Source organism: Eurosta solidaginis, chromosome 3 (genome assembly GCF_040869045.1).
Source record: "Eurosta solidaginis isolate ZX-2024a chromosome 3, ASM4086904v1, whole genome shotgun sequence".
NCBI classification, from domain to species: Eukaryota; Metazoa; Arthropoda; class Insecta; order Diptera; family Tephritidae; genus Eurosta; species Eurosta solidaginis.
In genome coordinates this window covers 47,361,338-47,385,230 of record NC_090321.1, presented here as the reverse complement: position 1 = coordinate 47,385,230, position 23,893 = coordinate 47,361,338, and the positions used below count along the sequence as shown (strand labels likewise).

Genomic DNA, 23,893 nt, shown 5'->3' with positions numbered 1-23,893 from the left:
CAGGCAATAAGGGATGCAGAAGAATGAAAAGGAAGAGAAAAGAGAGGGAAGAGAAGGAGATTGAGAAAGAGATAGAATGAGACGAAGATGGAGATAGATGAAGCGAAAAAGACGGAGGGAGGAGTGAATAAAAGGATTAGGAAAAAGTGAAGAGGGGGGAGGGCAGAGTCAGACGGAAAAAGCTTATTAAAATGTATGCAGATAGGCCAAATTTAGGACAGGACAACGTCTGCCGGGTCTTCTAGTATAAAATAAAATAAAATTAAATTAAACAAAACACAACATAAAATAAAATAAAAGGGAAATAAAAAACAAAAGAAAAAATTAAGAAAATGAAATGAAACAAACTAATATAAAATAAAACAAAATAAAATAAAATAAATTGACTTAAAAAAAATAAAACAAAATAAAATTAAACAAAACAAGTAAGGAAGGTTAAGTTCGGGTGTAACCGAACATTACATACTCAGTTGAGAGCTATGGTAACAACATAAGGGAAAATAACCATGTAGGAAAATGAACCGAGGAAAACCCTGGAATGTGTTTGTATGACATGTGTATCAAATGAAAGGCATTAAAGAGTATTTTATGAGGGAGTGGGCCATAGTTCTATAGGTGGACGCCATTTAGGGATATAGCCATAAGGTGGATCAGGGTTGACTCTAGAATGCGTTTGTACGATATGGGTATCAAAAGAAAGGTGTTAATGAGTATTTTAAAAGGGAGTAATCCTTAGTTCCATAGGCGGATGCCGTTTCGAAATATCGCCATAAAGGTGGACCAGGGGTGACTCTAGAATGTGTTTGTACGATATGGGTATCAAATGAAAGGTGTTAATGAGTATTTTAAAAGGGAGTAATCCTTGGTTCCATAGGTGGACGCCGTTTCGAGATATCGCCATAAAGGTGGAACAGGGGTGACTCTAGAATTCGTTTGTGCAATATGGGTATCAAACGAAAGAAGTTAATGAGTATTTTAAAAGGGAGTGGGCCTTAGTTCTATAGGTGGACGCCGTTTCGAAATATCGTCATAAAGGTGGACCAGGGGTGACTCTACAATGTGTTTGTACGATATGGGTATCAAATTAAAGGTATTAATGAGGGTTTTAAAAGGGAGTGGTGGTTGTTGTATAGGTGGTCGCCTTTTCGAGATATCGCCATAAAAGTGGACCAGGGGTGACTCTAGAATGCGTTTGTACGATATGGGTATCAAATGAAAGGTGTTAATGAGTATTTTAAAAGGGAGTAATCCTTGGTTCCATAGGTGGACGCCGTTTCGAGATATCGCCATAAAGGTGGACCAGGGATGACCCTAGAATTTGTTTGTACAATATGGGTATCAAAAGAAAGGTGTTAATGAGTATTTTAAAAGGGAGTAATCCTTAGTTCCATAGGTGGACGCCGTTTCGAGATATCGCCATAAAGGTGGAACAGGGGTGACTCTAGAATTCGTTTGTGCAATATGGGTATCAAACGAAAGAAGTTAATGAGTATTTTAAAAGGGAGTGGGCCTTAGTTCTATAGGTGGACGCCGTTTCGAAATATCGTCATAAAGGTGGACCAGGGGTGACTCTACAATGTGTTTGTACGATATGGGTATCAAATTAAAGGTATTAATGAGGGTTTTAAAAAGGAGTGGTGGTTGTTGTATAGGTGGTCGCCTTTTCGAGATATCGCCATAAAAGTGGACCAGGGGTGACTCTAGAATGCGTTTGTACGATATGGGTATCAAATGAAAGGTGTTAATGAGTATTTTAAAAGGGAGTAATCCTTGGTTCCATAGGTGGACGCCGTTTCGAGATATCGCCATAAAGGTGGACCAGGGATGACCCTAGAATTTGTTTGTACAATATGGGTATCAAAAGAAAGGTGTTAATGAGTATTTTAAAAGGGAGTAATCCTTAGTTCCATAGGTGGACGCCGTTTCGAGATATCGCCATAAAGGTGGAACAGGGGTGACTCTAGAATTCGTTTGTGCAATATGGGTATCAAACGAAAGAAGTTAATGAGTATTTTAAAAGGGAGTGGGCCTTAGTTCTATAGGTGGACGCCGTTTCGAAATATCGTCATAAAGGTGGACCAGGGGTGACTCTACAATGTGTTTGTACGATATGGGTATCAAATTAAAGGTATTAATGAGGGTTTTAAAAGGGAGTGGTGGTTGTTGTATAGGTGGTCGCATTTTCGAGATATCGCCATAAAGGTGGACCAGGGGTGACCCTAGAATTTGTTTGTACAATATGGGTATCAAAAGAAAGGTGTTAATGAGTATTTTAAAAGGGAGTTATTCTTAGTTCCATAGGTGGACGCTGTTTCGAGATATCGCCATAAAGGTGGAGCAGGGGTGACTCTAGAATTTGTTTGTACAATATGGGTATCAAAAGAAAGGTGTTAATGTGTATTTTAAAAGGGAGTAATCCTTAGTTCCATAGGTGGACGCCGTTTCGAGATATCGCCATAAAGGTGGGCCAGGGGTGACTCTAGAATTCGTTTGTGCAATATGGGTATCAAACGAAAGGAGTTAATGAGTAATTTAAAAGGGAGTGTGCCTTAGTTCTATAGGTGGACGCCTTTTCGAGGTATCGCAATAAAGGTGGACCAGGGGTGACTCTAGACTATGTTTGTACGATATGGGTATCAAATGAAAGGTGTTAATGAGTATTTTTAAATGGGAGTGGGCCTTCGTTCGATAGGTGTTCGCCTTTTCGAGATATCGTCATAAAGGTGGACCAGGGGTGACTTTAGAATATGTTTGTACGATAAGGGTATCAAATGAAAGGTGTTAATGAGTATTTTAAAAGGGCGTGGGGCTTAGTTCTATAGGTGGACGCCTTTTCGAGATATCGCCATAAAGGTGGACCAGGGGTGACTCTAGAATGAGTTTGTACGATATGGGTATCAAATTAAAGGTATTAATGAGAGTTTTAAAAGGGAGTGGTGGTAGTTGTATATATGAAGGCGTTTTCCAGATATCGACCAAAATGTGGACCAGGGTGACCCAGAACATCATCTGTTGGATACCGCTAATTTATTTATATATGTAATACCTGCCAAGATTTTAAAGGTTTTTTATTTCGCCCTGCAGAACTTTTTCATTTTCTTCTATTTAATATGGTAGGTGTCACAACTATTTTATAAAGTTTTTTCTAAAGTTATATTTCGCGTCAATAAAACAATCCAATTACCTTACCATGTTTCATCCCTTTTTCGTATTTTTTATAGAATTATGGCATTTTTTTCATTTTTCGTAATTTTCGATATCAAAAAATGGGCGTGGTCATAGTCGGATTTCGTTCATTTTTCATACCAAGATAAAATGAGTTCAAGTAAGCACGTGAACTAAGTTCATTAAAGATATGTCGATTTTTGCTCAAGTTATCGTGTTAACGGCCATGCGGAAGGACAGACGGACGACTGTGTATAAAAACTGGGCGTGGCATCAACCGATTTCGCCCATTTTCACAGAAAACAGTCATCGTCATAAAATCTATGCCCCTACCAAATTTCAAAAGGATTGGTTAATTTTTGTTCGACTTATGGCGTTAAATGTATCCTAGACAAATTAAATGAAAAAGGGCGGAGCCACGCCCATTTTGAAATTTTCTTTTATTTTTGTATTTTGTTGCACCATATCATTACTGGAGTTGAATGTTGACATAATTTACTTATATACTGTAAAGATATTAAATTTTTTGTTAAAATTTTATTTTAAAAAAATTTTTTTTTAAAAGTGGGCGTGGTCCTTCTCCGATTTTGCTAATTTTTATTAAGCGTACATATAGTAAGAGGAGTAACATTCCTGCCAAATTTCATCATGATATCTTCAACGAATGCCAAATTACAGCTTGCAAAAGTTTTAAATTACTTTATTTTAAAAGTGGGCGGTGCCACGCCCATTGTCCAAAATTTTACTAATTTTCTATTCTGCGTCATAAGTTCAACTCATCTACCAAGTTTCGTCGCTTTCCTGTCTTTTGTAATGAATTATCGCACTTTTTCGGGTTTTCGAAATTTTCGATATCGAAAAAGTGGGCGTGGTTATAGTCCAATATCGTTCATTTTAAATAGCGATCTGAGATGAGTGCTCAGGAACCTACATACCAAATTTCATCAAGATACCTCAAAATTTACTCAAGTTATCGTGTTAACGGACGGACGGACGGACATGGCTCAATCAAATTTTTTTTCGATCCTGATTATTTTGATATATGGAAGTCTATATCTATCTCGATTCCTTTATATATGTACAACCAACCGCTATCAAATCAAACTTAATATACTCTGTGAGCTCTGCTCAACTGAGTATAAAAACAACACAAAATAAAATATAATGAAATAAAACAAAAAACAACATAAAATAAAATTAAATGAAAAACAAATTATAAAATAAAGTAAAGTAAAAGAAAATAAGAAAGAAATAAAAATCAAAAGAAAAAATAAATAAAAGTTAATAAAAACAAACTATATAAAATAAAACAAAATAAAATATAATAAAATGAAATAAAAAACAAATGTTATAAATTATAAAATAAAGCAAAGGGCAATAAAAAAAAAAAATTTAATGAAATTAAAAAAATTTCATTGAAATAAAATAAAGTGAAGTTATATTAAACAAATTTATGTAGAAAACTGAATGAGGTAATAAAGGTAGAGTAGGATAAAGTCAATTAAACAAAAAATTTAGGGGAACTTATTTAAGCCCGCGGGCGTTATTTCACTGCACCGACAAAAACATCACTGCTTCAAACTTACCAGTCAAAACTCCAAAAGTTATCAGCAAATGCAGCAAACTTGTAGCAAAATAGCTTAGCGTTAGACCCAGCGCACAAAATAGACCACCAACAAAAACCACTGAACGACAAGAGAAGCGCTGGCATAGCGCACTCGACACCGGTGCCAAAACTAAGCATAACGCCGAGAGTATAGCTGGTATCCAAGATGCCACCGTTGCCGTAGAGCTCGGAAATGTTTCCATAATTTCCACATAAAGCACACCATAAGACTTAACCAAACCTGCAACCCAAAATTGCACAGAAAAGGCGCCAAAAACAATAAACCAACCATAGCCACCATCTGGTGGATCTGCATTAACCGAGGAACGTGATGAAGCAGATGTGGTGCGCTTGCCCGCAATGCACTGATCCGTATCGGCAACCTTGCCGTCGGCGGCACGTATGGATGCGTTAGCACGTCGTGCCTGTTTGCCTACACGTTTGGCAGATTGTTCAATCAGCTGTAGCTGTCGATTTGAACATATTTCACGCGATTTAGCAATTAAAGGACGCGCCGTAATACTAGAGACAGTCAACAGATTTTCATTATCGTCTTCATCAATTTCAGTGATTTGATGTTCCAGCAGGCTGGCATGCAATGTGCGACTAGTTGGCGCCGGGCAATAGGGTGCATTAATTGGCAATGTGGCGGGTCGACGTTGTATGCCATGCGTTGTGGTGCCAGCGATAGTGGCTGTGCCATCCATTGTGCAGCCAATTGCTCCACCCGCTGCCAGTATTGTTGCTGCCGTTGCTGCATCCATTGATGTTGTAGAAAAAGCATTATGCGCACTGCCACCCAACGTTGACAAGCCCAAACCAATGCCCGCTTGTAGACCGAGTCCCGGTGTAATGCCGATGACTTTGGCGAGGCCAGCACTATTGAGTGCATCAACTTGTTTAACGACGTCAAGCTCGGCAAGCGGTACCGGTGGTGCCGAGACGACTGAGAAGAGTGAACCAGTCGATTGCTGACATTCGGTGAGCAATGATGGCGGGGCGGGTTGAGAGCATGAAACAGTCGTTGGTATTTCACATGAATGGCCGATAAGCGATGGTGGCGGCGAGGGTGGTATATCGGTGGCGTACAACTGATGATTATGTTTGTCGGTGATGTAAACGCCACATTCGCCAACGCGCTCTTCCGTGGATGAGAGAATGAACCCTCCCGACTGGTGCTGGACTCTACCAGTTGGGTACGATTCACTCGTGCCTTGTAACGATCCCCGTGAATTCTAAAAGAAAATAAAGGTGATAAAGATTAGAACAAAATTTTCAATTTAAGTTAAAATTAATGAAATATTAAATTTAATTGTCTAATAACTACAAATCATGAATGTTCGGATATAGCATTGGGCGATGGACGTTTTAGCTCAACACTTGCGCTGCATAAGTTTTTAGAATAATCTCTAAACTCAATATCTGATGGCAAGCAGGTCTTGAACTACGTGGCAGTGACCATCAATATATCGAATGCTGGGTGAAATATAACGCTATCACGGCTGTTACTTAAAAAGCCGAATATCACAGCAAACTCTTGAATAGTGACCTACAGCAGACCTTGTTTCAGGAATGTCTTAGTCGAAAGTCTCTTTCAAAAAAGCCCTATATCAAAACTTCATTGAATAGCGCCCTATTTCGCAATTCGTATTCATTCAGTATGAACTCAATGTATTGTAATGTGTCCGAACAAACAAATAATTGAACTAGGGCGTTCTTTAAACCAATTCTGATGTAGGACGTTTTTCTTAAGTTCTCTGAGATAGGGCCCTTTCGAAGTGACAGCCTAAACAAGGTGATATTAGCCTCAGTAGTCGATACTTCCTTCAAAGTAGGTATCAAGTAGGGGGGGGGGGGGGGGGGGGGAGGACGTTGTGGCCTAGAAGGTTGCATGTGGTCATACCAAATCGTTCCCGAGATGGTCGGGCTAGTACCTTTATGGTGCTTGTTACCGGAACGTACCGGATCTGCATCCGGCAAAGGACAATCAACATCGATAACACTCCCCAAGGCCACAAGGGAGTGTCCTTATCGCTACAAAAACTTAGATTTAGACTTGTGCTTGGCGGACATGCTGACTGCCATAGAGAACCGATTCCAAATCCCACGCCACCTGCAGCGCATTACAAGGTGCTGTCTTAGAGATGACATTAGGCAATAGAGAAGCGGTCCCTGAGTAGGCAACGATTCCAAAATATGGACGTTTTTATTCTACGAAATACGGTTGCTACGACAGCAACCACGATGGTGCATTAAGTAGTTTTTCGGCCTCATCCGTCGCGAAAAAACCTTGAACTAAATATGTTGAGAGCCCGGGCATGCGCTGTTATTCTATACTTGTTCCCGGAGAGACATAAGGTCCACTGCGAATGCCCTCAAAATGTGTGGGTGGGGCATATTCGTTTAATATGAGATCTTTTTTAATAATTCGTATTGAACCACTTTATTTTTCTTATAAACACGAAAAACAGAGAAAAGGTTTCCCAGAAATCCCTGTCTCTTCGTCGACACTCCAAGACATGGTGTGATCAATAAATTCCTCTTTATTCTGTAAAAGCTTCTGTAAAGAGCGTCTTTCTTATGGAAGAACGAACGGGATGACCTAATACTGGATTGTATGTTTAGGGTTTGTATTCCCTTAAGGAAAACTTCATTCAATAGTAAATCAGTTTTCCGTCCGTAGTTTTAAAGTCTTTGGAATGACTACTGGCCGTTCATGCAAGTTACGACTGAATAATTCAGGGTGCACATCCGTTCAATAAGCCCATTCAGCACCGCTTATCTGAACTTTACACTAGCAGTAAGGTATATAAGTATATCAATGGAAGGAGACTCCGTAAAGCGGTGGCTTACCATTATTGCTTTAGTTTTGAGTACTAGACAACAAATCATCAACTCAACAGGAATAGGGTCAGAGTGTAGTCATTTGCATATGAGATAGCGATGTTGGTATCTGGTATGTGTCCCAACGGGATTATGCAAGGAGCTCTGGTTGCACTGAGTAGGTAGGTCTTGCGTGAGCCTCTATGAACTTGTTTTATTTCTCTCCAGGACTTAAACCGGAAGGGTTTGAACTGGATGTGCTTAAAGTTAAGTGCACTTGCGGTAAATTCTTCTTCGCTATCCAGAATTAGTGCAAGCAGAAAGCACCGGGAATAGCATAGCGTCTTCGTAAAGTTCTAGGCGGCTTTCAAGGCTCATAGCTCAATCACCATCACTGGCTTGTTGGCTTCTAATGTTGCATGAGTGATGGAGGAATTTAAGCCTAATTAGCATTTCAGCTAGCTAAACTCAGCGGCATACATACATACATAGATGGATTGAGACAAAGATGTCATACTAAAATTTAAAAATTCGACGTTCAAAATTTCAAAATTTCCGTTGATTAAATGAACAATTTGGGGTATCAAAACCGCGCATCAGCGCCAGTTGGAGACAAAGGAAATTTTGCATAGCAATTAATCTGCTCATGACTCCAAGTGCCACGAAAAAGAACAAATTGCCTTTTCAAACTAATAATTCTTTAATGAAATGAAGTACATCGCGGTGTTTACATGACATAAATAAATTGAGAACACGCAAAGCGATATTTTCATTACAAATATTGTGTTTATAGAAGATAATTAAAATAAAATAAAAAAAATTTTAAGCACTTCCTTTATATAAATGGACAAAATTCAGCGAAAAATGTCTCCTTATATAAATACATATTCTTGCTAAACTTTGATTTTTAAATTTTGACATAGAAATTGCAAAAATATTTATGAGAAGTAAAAATATAAAAGTGGATTGGAAAGTTGGTAGGAAAGGAGATATTATTAGTCAATCAATTGCGCTCCCCCTTTATATTTTTACTTCTCATAAATATTTTTGCAATTTCTATGTCAAAATTTAAAAATCAAAGTTTAGCAAGAATATGTATTCATATAAGGAGACATTTTTTGCTGGTTTTTGTCCATTTATATAAAGGAAGTGCTTAAAATGTTTTTATTTTATTTATATTTTCTCCTTTTTTTACATTTTCTCGGTGTCTTAACTTATCTGTTAAGTTTTACGCTTGTAGCTCAATGAGAACTTACATAAAAATCAAACCCAAAATTCCCTCCGTTCCGTTTGTGCGCCCCCTAGCGAAACTTTTTGTATTGTGTCATCGGCTCTCATCGACCTCTGAATTAAGCTCTAAATTTTTTGCCTCTAGCTCAACGAGAAGTTACTTAAAACCCGGTTTCAAATTTCCAAATTATTATCTAATGTTTTCGATCCGTGCGCCACCTAACGGAATTGTTTTCTCCTTTTGTTCCTTTGTCACGGTGTCTTAACCTATCTCTGAGGTTTCATGTTAGAAGTTACTTAAAAATCGATCTTAAAACACCAAATTTCCAAATGCTTATCTAAATATTTCGATCCGTTCGGCACCTAACGGAATTTGTTTCTCTTTTTCTTAAATTTTCTCGGCGTCAAATCCTATCTGTGAAGTTTTACAGTTGTAGCTCAGTGAGAACTTACATAAAAATCAGTCCCGAAATTCCTCCGTTTCATACGATTTTTCTAAATATCTCATCCCGTGCGCCCGCTAGCGAATCTTTTTGTATCGCGTCATCGGTTGTCATCGACCTCTGAATTAAGTTTGAAATTTCAAGTCTCTAGCTCATCGAGAAGTTACTTAAAAGCTGGTTTGAAAATTTTCAAATTCTTATCTAATTATTTCGATCCGTGCGCCACCTAATGGATTTTTTTTCCTTTTGTTGCATTGTCACGGTGTTCTAAACTATATGTAAAGTTTCACGTTTGTAGCTCAATGAAAAGTTACTTAAAAATCGATTGCAAGATTTGTATGAAAAGCGGACAAACATTCAACCGACCTAATATAAAGGAAGTAAAAAGACGGACCAAACAATCCTTTTTATACTTTTATTCCTGAACTCAAGCGAATTTCATACCTTTTAATATTAGCTTACAGCGGCGACCAAAAAATAGCAACAGTAATCTAAACTTCATTGTTTGGAAATTATAATAATTTAGAAGTGAGAAAGAGAGGAGTGTGGATAGGTAAAGGGATAGGAATAAGGTTAGAAATAGGGAAGGGTTAGAAATAGGAATATGTTACGTTAGAAATAGGAATAGGGTTTAGGACGGGGGATAGAGATATGGACAGGGATTGGGATAAAGATACTGATAAAGGTAGGGATAGGATCTGCAAAGAAGAAGATGAAAACAACACCGTTTTGAACCAGAAGCATTTGATGTTGTATTGAATGATGCCAAAATACGAAGGACATATGCGGAAGATCTGTCGGTTCAAATATCTACATAAGTCCTTAAGTATGGCGTGTGATGCTGCCATACCCAGAAGTCGCGCTAAATTAAATCGGACTCCGGTATATTGGCGGAACGAGGAAATAGCGGAGGAGCGTAGAAAATGCCACAAAGCACGACGAAGTGCACACAAGGCACGCTCGTCGCCACGATATGATGTTCTACACAATACTTACATAGCCCAAAAAACGGCGCTTAAAAATACTATAAAAAAAGAGCAAGAGAGCGTGCTTCAAGAAACTGATGGATAGTGCCGAACTTGATCCTTAGGGATTGGCTTACATAACGGTGGTGGCGAAAATTAAAGGCCGGAAATCAGGGCAGCCTACATACCCGATTATAATGAGAATAATCGTAGGAACTCACTTTCCGGCACAAGATTACTGGACATATAAAAGTGAAGACCTCGAAGGTATGGAAATCCTAGAAATAATAGAGCAGGAGGTACTAGATGCAACACGAAGAGTTGGGGATATTAAGTCTCCAGGACCGGGTGGAGTGCCAAGTATAGCACTTAAATCAGCGATAAGGTCTAGAGCATACGTATTTATAGCTCTCCTCAGCGCCTGTATCCTAGAGGGCGTTTTCCCCCGCTCATGAAAAAGACTGGTACTTTTGCTGAAACTTGGTAAGATTTCCGACTAGTCATCCTTATACAGGCAACTTTGTATGTTGCATTCGATAGGAAAGATTCCTCAGTGTATTACTAGTGAACGTCTGCAGCAGACCCTGGCAAGCCCAGGTGGCTTATATACTTTGGATTACCTGTGCAGAATAATTGGCAGCTATTTTAGTGACAGAGTACACTTCTTTGACACAGATGAGGAACCAAGAAAGCACATTTTAGGGATATGTTCTAGGGCCAACGCCTGGGAATGCGATGTATGACCTGGAGAAACCTTCCTGGAGAAACGCAAATTGTCGGCTATGCATATGATATTGTTGTAGTAGCAGTACGAATAGCTGACGAACATGAATCCTCACTGACACACTTTTCATGGCAGAAATACATTCTGCCAAACACTGCCGAGGGGCGAACCCACTTAAAAAAAACTATTTTTCCTTAAGGAATTTAGTTCCCCTAATGTGCAGACACTTAGAATGTTGGACTGCTGCTGGATGAGAGCACATTGAAATGCGCATGCGGAGCAGTGGAAATCAAATAAAAGAGATAGCGATAAAGGTGCATGGATAGAGACAGAGATAGGGATAGATAGGTATAGCCCCCAATGAGCTACCAAACAGCGTCCCCGGAAATTATTTAAAAACGAGCCGGACCCGTGCGCATCTTGCGCAACCAATATATCTTATCAAACATCAACAGAAATCGGCTGTTCTATCAATCAATTAAAGCTTACATTTTGCGCTGCCATCTGGCGTATGGTATCAACTGCCGGTAATACAGTGCAAATATTCACAATAGTGCCATATTACAAATAGATTTCTTTGTGTGCTCACAATCGTTTATTTTTAACAAATTATTTTTATAAAATATAGCTAAACAAAAGCACTACGACCAAAATTGCTCAAAGCTCGCTAATAGCCCGAATCTCCATCTTTACTTTATTCGCTAATAGCCCGAGTCTCCATCTTTACTTTATTTATAGACTTGGATTCCAAATAAGGCGAAAAAGGGACCCGTACATAAAAACAGCAATTAGAATTAATATATACGAGCCTGACCCGTGCGCATCTTGTGCAACCGATATAAGTCTCTTATCAAATATCGACAGAAAGCAGCTGTTCTATTAACTTAAAGCTTGCGCTGCCACCTAGCGTATAATAGCAACTGCCTGTAATGCAGTGCAAATATTCACAATAGTGCCCTAGTACAAATAGATTTCTTTGTGTGCTCACAATCGTTTATTTTTAACAAATTATTTTTGTAAAATATAGCTAAACAAAAGCACTATGACCAAAATTGCCCAAAGCTCGCTAATAGCTCGAATCTCCAGCTTTACAACCAAAACTTTATTTATAGATTTGGATTCCAAATAAGAGCGTAAAAGGGACCCGTACATAAAAACAGCAATTAGAAATAATATTGTGACGAATATTAGCAACACCAAGGGATACTATCATCTCTAAGCCCATACTGAGCAGTGACTTGTATGCACATAAACAAATCAATCATTATGTCCATACAAGCAGCGGAGAGAAACGCACAAACACTTGCATATATCTGAGATACTCCCAAAAGTAGGCAATCATCGATGGAAGTATACTTACATATACACGCGCATATGGCTATGCGAGAAGCTATAATAGTGCATCTGTAGTTATAGCTGGTGAGTTTATAGCTGGTAAACAAATAGTAAATTCTAGAAACGCCTAGAAATATGCAAACGAGGAAACCGCAGAGTATAAAAGCAGCGCCAGCTGAGGCATGGGATCAGTTTGATTTAAGCGTAGACGTGTTATTGTGAAAGTATTCTAATAAAGACCATTTTGCATTATTGAATATTGGAGTTATTTATTCAACAGTTTAGTGATTCGAACGTTAGCAGAAGGTTACAAATAAGCGGAATAGTCCGAACTTCGTTACAATATATATGATGCTCGACAAATAGAATTCGACTGCTCAGTGGCAACTGGTAAAGGGTGATATTTTGGATGTTTTGATTAAAAAGCTTTCTAATTCGACCATTGTTTGATCATATAACAATTCCTTTTAAAATGTTTGTGCTATGGTGTTATTTTTTCGTCTGTCACTGTACATATGAATAAGTATAAAATGTATGCAATAAACGACTGGCTTCATAAATAAATATGCAGTTACCCGCACTCAATCAATTACTTAAATTGCATACAATTTACTTCACTTTTTGTTTAATCGATTTAATAGCAAAGCGCCTCACCATTGCAGCGCCGCCCAATGAATCAATAAATAAATAAATGAACTCATCAAGAGGAGAGTCAAAGCTTAAACAAAAAGTAAATAAAAAGTAACTAATTGCATTTAGGAGTATGTCATAAACATTCACATAAACATTTTAAATTTGTTCAACACGATACAGAAGTCAAGGTCGAACGATGGGAATATTGCCTTTTTCGCAAAAGATATCAGTTCTTATCTAGACGACAGATCCCAGACAGTATGTGTAGATAGTAGAAGTCAAGGTTCAATCCTGGGTCCTTTGTTATTTGTATTGTACATTAATGTCCTGCCTAGTGTTCTCAAGTATTGCGACGTCCACGTCTACGCTGACGATGTTCAATTGTGTACGTGCTGTCCTGTAGATTGTACCACTTTATGTATAAGTAACTTGAATCACGATCTGGGCCAAATAGGTGTATGGCTTCTATGAACGGCTTAAGTCTAAATCCTAGAAAGTCGAAATATATCGTCATTCGTAGAAAGCCGCTCGCTGCAAATGCCTTAGATAATATTATGTTCGAAAACTCTGTTATAGAATATGTTGACACGACAAGAAATCTTGGTATAGTTTTTAACAAAATATTGACATGGAAAGACCATATCTTTAGTACGGTAGGAAAAGTGTACGGAGCATTCTGGTTTACACAGTTCACCCCGCTACGTATACGATTACTTTTATTTACTTAATACCTACGGTTCTTTATGGCTGTGAGATTTTTTCTAGCTGTGGCTATGCGAGCAAAAAGAAGTTAAATGTTCCTTACAATAACATTGCCAGATATGTATATAGCCTGAATAGGCTTGATCAAGTCTCTGAAGACTTGCTAGACATATCCTTTGACGACCTTCTAAAGGTTAGAACTCTTACTACCTTACATAAGATAATTTAAACCAAAGAACCTCATTACCTATTTCGAAGGCTTCAATTTCTTCATTCAACAAGGTCAATGCTTCTCACGCATGTTAAATATCGTATGTTAGTTTCTCAATGGCAATTCTTCGTCACTTCGATCCGTCTTTTGAACTTCCTTCCAACTAGAATACGGCAAATAAATAATGCACTGCAGTTCAAGAAAGCGTTAATCTGTTTTTATACTCAGCTGAGCACAGCTAAGAGAGTATATTAATTTTGTTCGCATAACGGTACCCCGTAACGGCATAAACTAATCGAGATAGATATAGACTTCTATATATCAAAATGATCTGGGCGAAAAAAATAAATTTATTTAGCTATGTTTGTCCCTCTGTTGTAGCTAGGCAGCATAGCGGGACAAAAACATCCGTTATAAAGTCTTCGGAGCTACACCTAGATCTTCTAGGAAAGTGACGTCGACGAAGATATGAGTTCGAAGTCACAGTCCTATAGCTTCTGTGCTGGCATATGGTGTGAGGGCAGGAGGCGTGGGAGCGACTGGTGGTCGGGATTGCTACTGTTCGCACATCGGGAATTGTAGCTCTTAAAAACAGCCGAAAAAACTGGAGGCGCCATGCGCAACGAGAGTCCTGAGTATTAATAGACCATTAATAGCAACCGTAAGTCGCCTTTGTGCGTGACAGCCAAGGAGCCACAAATGATTTAAAGAAATTGTGTTTGCGACGATTATTAGGAGTTAACGCCAGCTGAAACTACGCTTTGCACCAGATATACAGACAAAAGTGTGACCATTTTATGTATCTCCATTTCTCTTCAGCAGACGCAGCAGTACCAATTCCAAATACCGGGTTTAGGTCCGAAGCCTCTCTGGAGTAAGTGAACGAGGGACAATCCCTCCGCAAAGAGCTACTCCTGAAAATTTTTGAAAGATCTGCGAGATTTTGGGACAAAAACCTAATATCTTTCCGAAATGGCCAAAACGTTAATTTCCTTAAAGACATACAAACAAAACCTTTCCTAAGTATTTTTTTTAAATAGAAAAATCAAGAAAAGTAAGAACACCGGCGTACGTCGGCGCGCCGCTCACGACGCCGCCGCCGGTATATAATAGAGCGTACGCCGCCGCCGCCGATAAAGTGATCGGCGTAAACCTCTAGTTCCACTCATCTCAGATCGCTGTATGAAAATAACGAAATCGGACTATAACCACGCCCAATTTTTCGATATCGGAAATTTCGAAAAACCGAAAAAGTGCAATAATTCATTACCAAAGACGGATAAAGCGATGAAACTTGATAGGTGGGTTGACCTTATGACGCAGAATAGAATATTAGTAAAATTTTGGACAATGGGCATGGCACCGCCTACTTTTAAAAGAAGGTAATTTAAAAGTTTTAAGCTGTAATTTGGCAGCTGAGTATGTAATGTTCGGTTACACCCGAACTTAGCTTGCCTTACTTGTTATAACTGACTCAAATGTCTTATCAATTATCTATTATCTCTTGTTAATTAATTAGATAATTTATTGTCATATTTTTAGACCAAGGCTTTTCTAGTGCGTTTTGATCTTTATATAATTGTGTTTAAACGCAACGCGAAGCCTCGCACTACCGCAGGTATGCTTTTAAGGATTAAACCGGCCTATAAAATATTAAAGGAAAACCTATCTTTTAGTCTGCCCTGACTAGACCTTTTATATAAGAGCGAAATCATAACACAGCAAATTAAGGGAAGGTGCGCTATCAATTGGTTACCGATGATTAATCGGTTTGTTATCGACCGGCAATCGGTTTAATTTAGGTGTGTTATCGACGAGTTATAGTTTAGTTATCGAAATGTGATAAATTTGCTAACAACAGTGAAGGTTATCAGTGAGTTTCCGTTTTTTGAATCACGAGTTATCGGTTTGTTATCAAAAAGTTTTTCGATAATCTATCGAAAAAATATCGATATGTTTTCAAAAGGTTATCGAAAATTTATGGATTTGCTATCGAAATATTATCGCTGATTTAGCGAAAAGTTATTAATATTGTAAGGAATTTCGGGGAAAAATCCGCTTATTCCAACCCTTCTGCTAACGTTCGAATCGCTAAACTGTTGAATAAATAACTCCAATATTCTGTATTGCAAAATGGTCTTTATTAGACTACGTTGGGAGTAGTACAATTATACTTCACAATTAAACTTCACTTCGCAACTGATAGCGTGTTTAAATCAAACTGGTTAGTCATGCCTCAGCTTGCGCTGCTTTTATACTCTCTGTTGCCTCGTTCACCCATTTCTCCTAAGGTCTAGTAACTTCGCGAACTTCACGCCTGGTTACCAGCCATATATGTACATGTATATTTGTAGTTTATATTTTCTCGCATAGCCATATGCGTATGTATATGTGAGTACTTCTTCGGCTGATGGTGAGTATCAATTAGTGACGTTAATATTCGTCACAATATGTTATCAAAAAGTTATAGAAAAGATATGGATTTGTTATCGAAAATTTGTTGATTGATATGAAAAATGTAACGATTTGTTATGAATAAGTGATCGGTTTGATATATGCATGCGCCATCGATGAGATATAGACGAGTTACAGAATTGCTATCGATAACAAATGTTATCAATCGAAGCATTGAAGGAAAGAAGCATTGAAAAAACTTCGCTTAGGCCGGACCATACATCTTTATTCAGATAGAAGGTAAGAAAAGGCTAATGGGTAGGCAAAGGAGCGTGCAACACTCGCTGAAACGACAATAGACGTCTCAATCCGTTTGGGAGAAATTAAAAGAAGACAGGAGCTGCATATGAACCATCAAGCAGGAAAGCCGTTGACAAAAGCGCGGGGCTGCAAAATGTCTAAGATCATGTGCAAAGCCTACGATATTAGACTCACAGACTGGAAACTGCCTTCTACCTTCAACCGCTTATAAGTTAGGTCATGTCAGTAACAGCAAGTGTAAGAAGTGCTAGCTGCCAGAAGAAATGGTTGAGCACGTTCTGTGTTCGTATCCTGCGCTCACAGGTCAAGGCTCTAGTTATTAGGGGTAGCAGAGTTGCCAGATCTCGAAGCAGCAATAAAGCTAGGTCCCATAAAACTTCTAGTATTTGCCAAGAGGGCGGAGTTATTCTATAAAATAAGTCCTGGTACCTGATTTCGTTTGGTCGTCAAAAAAATTTAGTTTACAGTAAGGACAGATTCAGTCCTAACCTAACCTAATTTCGGAGTTAACTTTGATTTCATATAAACGCTGCAACAAAAATAAGCCCAACTGATTTCCAATTAACACCATTCAGCTCAAGAGCCATGAACCTAACCTAGCGCACCACCTACATCGAAAGTACTGATGACGAATTTAATGTATGTATGTACTAGGGCGGGCCGATTTAAAAATCGCTCATTGCTCTGTGAAAATCGTATTCTAGGGATCAAAATAAGAAACTTTGCCGAAGGAACCATACCTCTAAAACGAACTCTGATGCCCCCCCCCCCCCTTTGGGTCGAACTTTTGGGTAGGGGCAATTTCAATTCTACCTGCTGTGTCTTGTGGTGGCTTAAAAAAACAACACAAGCAATTTTACGATCTGCAATTGGGTCACAGTGATACCTTCATTTTTTAAAACGTTTGAATAAAAAACCCACACAACTATGTTTACGACATGCAAATGCATCACAGTGATGCCTTGGTTTTAAAAGAGGGTTGTAAAAACGCTAATTTCTAATAATTTTTTTTTTAATTTCTTTTCTATTACTAAGTTAAATTAATTTTTTCATTTGTTCTGACTAAATAAATTTCTAAAGAGAAAAATAAACTCCAAAAAGAAAAAACATAGGCATTTCAAAGTGGGATTTATCAAAATTTGCCCCTACGACCCAAAGGGGGGGACATCAGAATTCGTTTTAGAGGTATGGTTCCTTCGGCAAAGTTTCTTATTTTGATCCCTAGAATATGATTTTCACAGAGCAATGGGCGATGTACATATATATTACGAGTATATGTATATAGGTATACATAAGCAGTACGTAATTGCGATATTTTCAATTCTATTTGCATGCAATGTCCAAAAAACAACGGTGTCAATGGACGTGAATTTAAGGAAATTAACAAAAGAAAACAGAGGAATTGATGAAAGTAAATAGCAAGTAGAAAAGGCAACTGAAACAAGCAAGGAAGGCTAAGTTGGGATGTAACCGAACATTACATACCCAGCTGAGAGCTTTGGAGACAAAATAAGGGAAAATCGTTTGTATGACATGGGTACCAAAGGAAAGGTATTAAAGAGTATTTTAAAAGGAAGTGGACTTTAGTTCTATAGGTGGACGCGTTTAAGAGATATCGCCATAAAGGTGCACTGGGGTGACTCTAGAATGTGTTTGTACGATATGGGTATCAAATTAAAGGTATTAATGAGGGTTTTAAAAGGGAGTGGCCCTTAGTTGTGTATGCGAAGGCGTTTTCGAGATTTCGACCAAAATGTGGATCATCAGTCGGGTACCTCTAATTTATTTATATATGTAATACCACGAACAGTAATCCTGCCATGATTCCAAGGGCTTTTGATTTCGCCCTGCAGAACTTTTTCATTTTCTTCTACTTGATATGGTAGGTGTCACACCCATTTTACAAAGTATTTTCTAAAGTTATATTTTGCGTCAAAAAGCCAATCCAATCACCATGTTTCATCCCTTTTTTCATATTTGGTATAGAATTATGGCATTTTTTTCATTTTTCAAAATTTTCGATATCGAAGAAGTGGGCGTGGTCATAGGCGGATTTCGCCCATTTTTAATACCAAGATAAAGTGAGTTCAGATAAATTCGTGAACTAAGTTCAGTAAAGATATATGGATGTTTGCTCAAGTTGTTGTGTTAACGGTCGAGCGGAAGGACAGACTGTCGACTATGTATAAAAACTGGGCGTGGCTTCAATCGATTTCACCCATTTTCACAGGAAACAGTTATCATAGAAGCTATGCCCTTACCAAAAGTCACAAGGAAAGGGTGAATTTTTGTTCGACTTATGGCATTAAAAGTATTCTAGACATATTAAATGAAAAAGGGCAGAGCCACGCCCATTTTGATATTTTCTTTTATTTTTGTATTTGGTTGCACCATATCATTGCTGGAGTTGAATCTTGATATAACTTACTTATATACTGTAAAGATATTCAATTTTTGTTAAAATTTTACTTAAATTTTTTTTTATAATTTATTTAATAATTTGGGAAAAATTTAAACAACGTGACATCAGGACGGACAAGGTGACAGCTGTTTCGATTATACCTTGTAAATCTCTTCAAGCCTTTTCTCCCGGGAGTGAGATTCGAACCCGCACTCCTACGATAGTTGAAATGGTTACAAAGAGACAACATTTGGTTAATTCGTTGTAGTTCTATAAATAGAACAAAAACAGCAACAATACCAGTTTCTCTGAAACCGCCTTACAAACATGCATAACTTCAACACATAATTACATACGAAGTATGTGATGTGTAGAAGATTAATATATGCAAAAGAAGGCAATTGGGAAAAACTTTACAACAACTAAGGCACGTAGCTGAGACGTAGCTGAATGCGTTTGTAACCATTTCAACTATCGTAGGAGTGCGGGTTCGAATCCCACTCCCGAGAGAAAAGGCTTTGAAGACATTTACAAGGTATAATCGAAACAGCTGTCGCCTTGTCCATCCTGATGTCACGTTGTTTAAATTTTTCCCAAATTATTAAATAAATTATAAAAATTAAAAATTGCTTGAAATAAATGTTTTCATACATACGGGCAATCCCCGATTAACTCTTACAAGCAAAATTTTTTTTTTTAAGAGTGGGCTTGTTCGTCATCCGATTTTACTAATTTTTATTTAGCACTTATATAGTAATAGGAGTAACGTTCCTGCCAAATTTCATAATGATATCTTCAGCGACTGGCAAATTACAGCTTGCAAAACTTTTAAATTACTTTCTTTTAAAAGTGGGCGTTGCCACGCCCATTGTCCATTTTCTATTCTGCGTCATAAGGTCAACCCATCTACCAAGTTCCATCGCTTTATCCGTCTTTGGTAATGAATTATCGCACTTTTTCGGTTTTTCGAAATTTTCGATATCGAAAAAGTGGGCGTGGTTATAGTCCCAATTCGTTCATTTTAAATAGCAATCTGAGATGAGTGCCCAGGAACTTACATACCAAATTTCATTAAGATACCTCAAAATTTACTCAAGTTATCATGTTTACGGATGGACGGACGGGCATGGCTAAATACATTTTTTTTTTCGCCCAGATCATTTTGATATATAGAAGTCTATATCTATCTCGATTAGTTTATACCGTTACGGGGTACCGCTATGCGAACAAAATTAATATACTCTGTGAGCTCTGCTCAGCTGGGTAAAAAAATGTAAGTAAATACAAAATGAAATTTAAAATATTGCCAGTGCAGACAAAGTTTTTGAACATGCGCAGAACAGAAAAATATTTGAGAACAATTTAGGCAGTGAAGTGGAATTTTGAAAAAAAAAAATCTCGGACAACTGCAAAAAAATTGTGTGAGGAAATCAGCTGGGTGGCATGGCAATATATATGTATACATGTATATATGTAACTATGTACATAAATAAAAAATGATAGTAAATTCATTTACATATATTCAGAGTAGGTTTATAGTATTTAAGAAGCTGTAGAAGTTCAAGAACATATGTCTTTTGTTCTAACACAAATATTGTTGGCCTAAGTTTGAAGCGGGCATGTTTTGCAATGAAAACAAATTTTTTCCAGGCGGAGATATGTGTATGTATGTATGTACATACAAATACCTATAAATTACATATGTATGTAGGTATAAAAGCAGGCTTTTATACTTTTAAATGAAGAACAGATGTATAGAAAAAATAATCCAGAAACATATGTGACCCGGTCTATGAAAAGGTGGCTTATGAGTCAAAAAAAATTACTACTACTAAGAAACTGAAGAAATGCATTGTTTATCTTTAAAAGCTGTTTCTCGCAATTTCTTTTTTGAGTCATAAGCCACCTTTTCATACACCGGGTCACATATGTACATACGTATGCATTTTATATACAAATATGCATACATAGCACTGGTGCCTGGCACTACAGGGCGTATACGTAACTACGTATACGTAGTGATAGATCGTTATGAGTACCTACTGAGTGAGTAGTATCGACACTTTTCCAAAAAATACTCGAGTATTTCGTACTCGATGCTTTTTTCCAAGTACTTAGAAAAGCATCGATACTTCACCGCGATAAATTTCCCCGATACTTTACCAAGTGCCGATAGTCTACCTGTTTAAGATCAACACAGTTCGATCCATTAACACCATAACTCAATCACAAACTGATTCGATCATCGACGATGTGGTAAAAGCTCCGCACGGCGCCTATTGGTATCGACGGCGCTCTTAGAACAACACCTACCTTGGCATTAAATGTCATGCTGAACATATATATCCAGTGATATTGCGGGAAAGGCGGCCTCGGCCCGGTCGTTGGTCAGGCTTCGTGATATGGGCTATGTGTTTTCTGACTTCGGACACCCTATAAAGGTAAGAGTGTTCGACTTTATCCCTGACAGGACAGACTATTGTATGCCGATAGCTGCTCACTGTGCAACTTTCACCCCAGTCATTCTCCCGAGAGAGCAATGGGGAAGAGCACTCATCTGGGGCAGGGGACCGGCTAACTTGCTCACGGATGGTTCGAAGTTGGACGAAAAGGTTGGTGGGCGGTCTTTTGTCAAGAGATAAATGTAAGCCGCAAGTTAAGGTTGACTGATTACTACAGCGTCTTCCAAGCGGAAGTTGCTGCGATTAAAAATGCGGTGGTTGAAATGATATACAGTACTACTACGGTTACTGAATTTAATATCTACTGCGATTGTCAAGCGGCTATCAATGCCTTGAGTTCAACTATAACGCGATCGAGGGTGTTTTGGGAGTGCCTGACCTCGCTTGCGATTGCATCGAACTGTTTCATGATTAAGATTATCTGGGTCCCAGACCAGAGTGATATCTCGGGCAACTGTCAAGCGGATCTCCTAGCCCGCATCGGTAAAACTGAACTGGATGAAAATGGCTGTAGGGATTTCGGGAATCTGCTGGCCACCTGTGGTTTGATCCTGCATAAATGGGTCTGGAGTCAGCTCAGAAAGCGTTGAGCGGACACCACCGCTTGCAGGGTAGCAAGGTCTATCTGGCCAGAAGTGGATAGCAGGAGGTATGCCGAAATAATTGGGTTCACCAAAGCTCATCTATCAATGATCGTTAGGGTTTTCACCGGGCACTGTCTAATGGCAGTCCATGCGGTTCGTCTAACTATACTGGAAACCCCATCCTGCTGCAGCTGTATGGAGGATGATGAGGTGGAATCATCGAATAACTTTATGTTTGATAGCCCAGCTTTTGCAAGAACTAGGCGAAAGTACTTCGGTCGCGACTTACTTGGAGGATTTATCCAAGGCTGAGATCGGTCTCATTCGAGAATATTTTGTTGCTACGCAACGATTCTCTAAGAAACTATAGCTTCGTCGCCTTTGTTTTAATGTATGTGGTATCACAACGGACCAGGACAGCTACCGCCTAACCTAACCTAACTGAAAGAACTTTTTTTCAATGCCATAAGTTCATCAAAATTTTTTTTAAATCATTTAATGTACGTGACGTTTCTCTTAAAATGTATCCATAAAATATATGTAAGAGCGTGCAAATGGGTATATAATGTTCGGTTTCGTCCAAAATTTAACTTCCTTACTTGTTTGCTACTAAAATCAAAAAATATCTCATTTAAAAAAGTTTCTTAACTTTTGGTAAAAATTGCGAAGTACTCACTTGGATCGAGTATACTCGATACCTTTTACTGAGTATGAGTACTAACATCGATACTTTGATCCGAGTATTTTATATGAGTACCGGTATCGATACTTTTTCTAAAAGTTCTATCACTACCTTATACGTTTCCAGGGCAAAGAGAGTCATGCAAAAATTTCTTTGCGGAAATCGGGTGAGTGAAAAAGCGCGGTTGAGGAAAGTCCTATCAAGAGGAAATTTAGTTCAGGGACTAATAAAGAGGAAGATCGGGGAACATTTCTCATCGGTAGATGATGCAGAAGAGCCAGCAGTCAGCACTTACACAGCGATCACGGAGCGGGTAGTGCCAGATTTGGTGACCGTTACCAAGATCGAATGCGCCGTGAAGACTTTCTCTTAGTTTAAATCGCCGTGCCGTATAGCCATCGTTGAATGGCTTAAAATAATATTCGATGAGTGCATAAGACTGAATCATGTACTGCACTCTTGGAAAACTGCTCCTTTAGTTTTCCTACTAAATGATGGGAAAATCGGTCAAATGTATCCCAAAGACTAGAAGCACATTAGCTTAACATAATTTCTTCCCGAAACCTCTGAGAGACTGATAAATGTGTACATAAAATACAAGATGGATGAAAAACTGTTCGCCTAAACGAACACAACATGCGTACACCAAAAGGCAAGTTGGTAGACATGACATTGCACAGGGTGGTTATAAATATAGAGAAATAAAATAACCTCCAGATTTAAGGCTGAGTTTCTCTTCGAATTTGAGTCGTGCTCCTTTTATTTTTTCCTACAAATTGGCGGAACGGTACCTACTTGTTTAATGCCGACTCCGAACGACGTCGTCGAGGCAGATGAGTTTTCACTGAGAAGCGACCCCGCTTAGAAAAATTTTCTAATTGGAAAAAAAACCCAGGGTCTTCGGTATGGTAGGCGGAGCACGCAACCAGCACACCACGGCGGAAATAAGCGTGGAAATAAGCATTGGAATATAAGGAATCCGACTTAGAAGTCGTCTTAGCCATTGTAGCGTCTTTCAACAATGTCTCTAAGCAGGCAATTATGGAATGTCTAAAGTACATTGAAGTACATCCAGCCCTTCCCAGATAGATCGGCTGCATCCTTAATCGCAGGAGGATTACTTCGCAGTGGGGGCTTTCTGAGGCCACAAACTCCGTAGACAGGGCACGCCGCAAGGAGGAGTATTATCACCTCTGTTGTGGTGCTCATCAT

At 38.5% G+C, this 23,893-nt stretch overlaps 1 protein-coding gene across 2 annotated transcripts in view; it reads right to left on the bottom strand.

Annotated features, from left to right (window-relative positions):
* The window catches only part of Sln (Silnoon), a 44,966-nt gene that overhangs the window by 6,298 nt on the left and 14,775 nt on the right, over nt 1–23,893 (bottom strand). For both annotated transcript variants that reach the window (XM_067771542.1, XM_067771544.1), the window contains exon 3: nt 4,752–6,006. In XM_067771542.1, the coding sequence (XP_067627643.1) occupies nt 4,752–6,006 (1,255 nt within the window). The remainder of the gene's footprint in view (nt 1–4,751; nt 6,007–23,893) is intronic.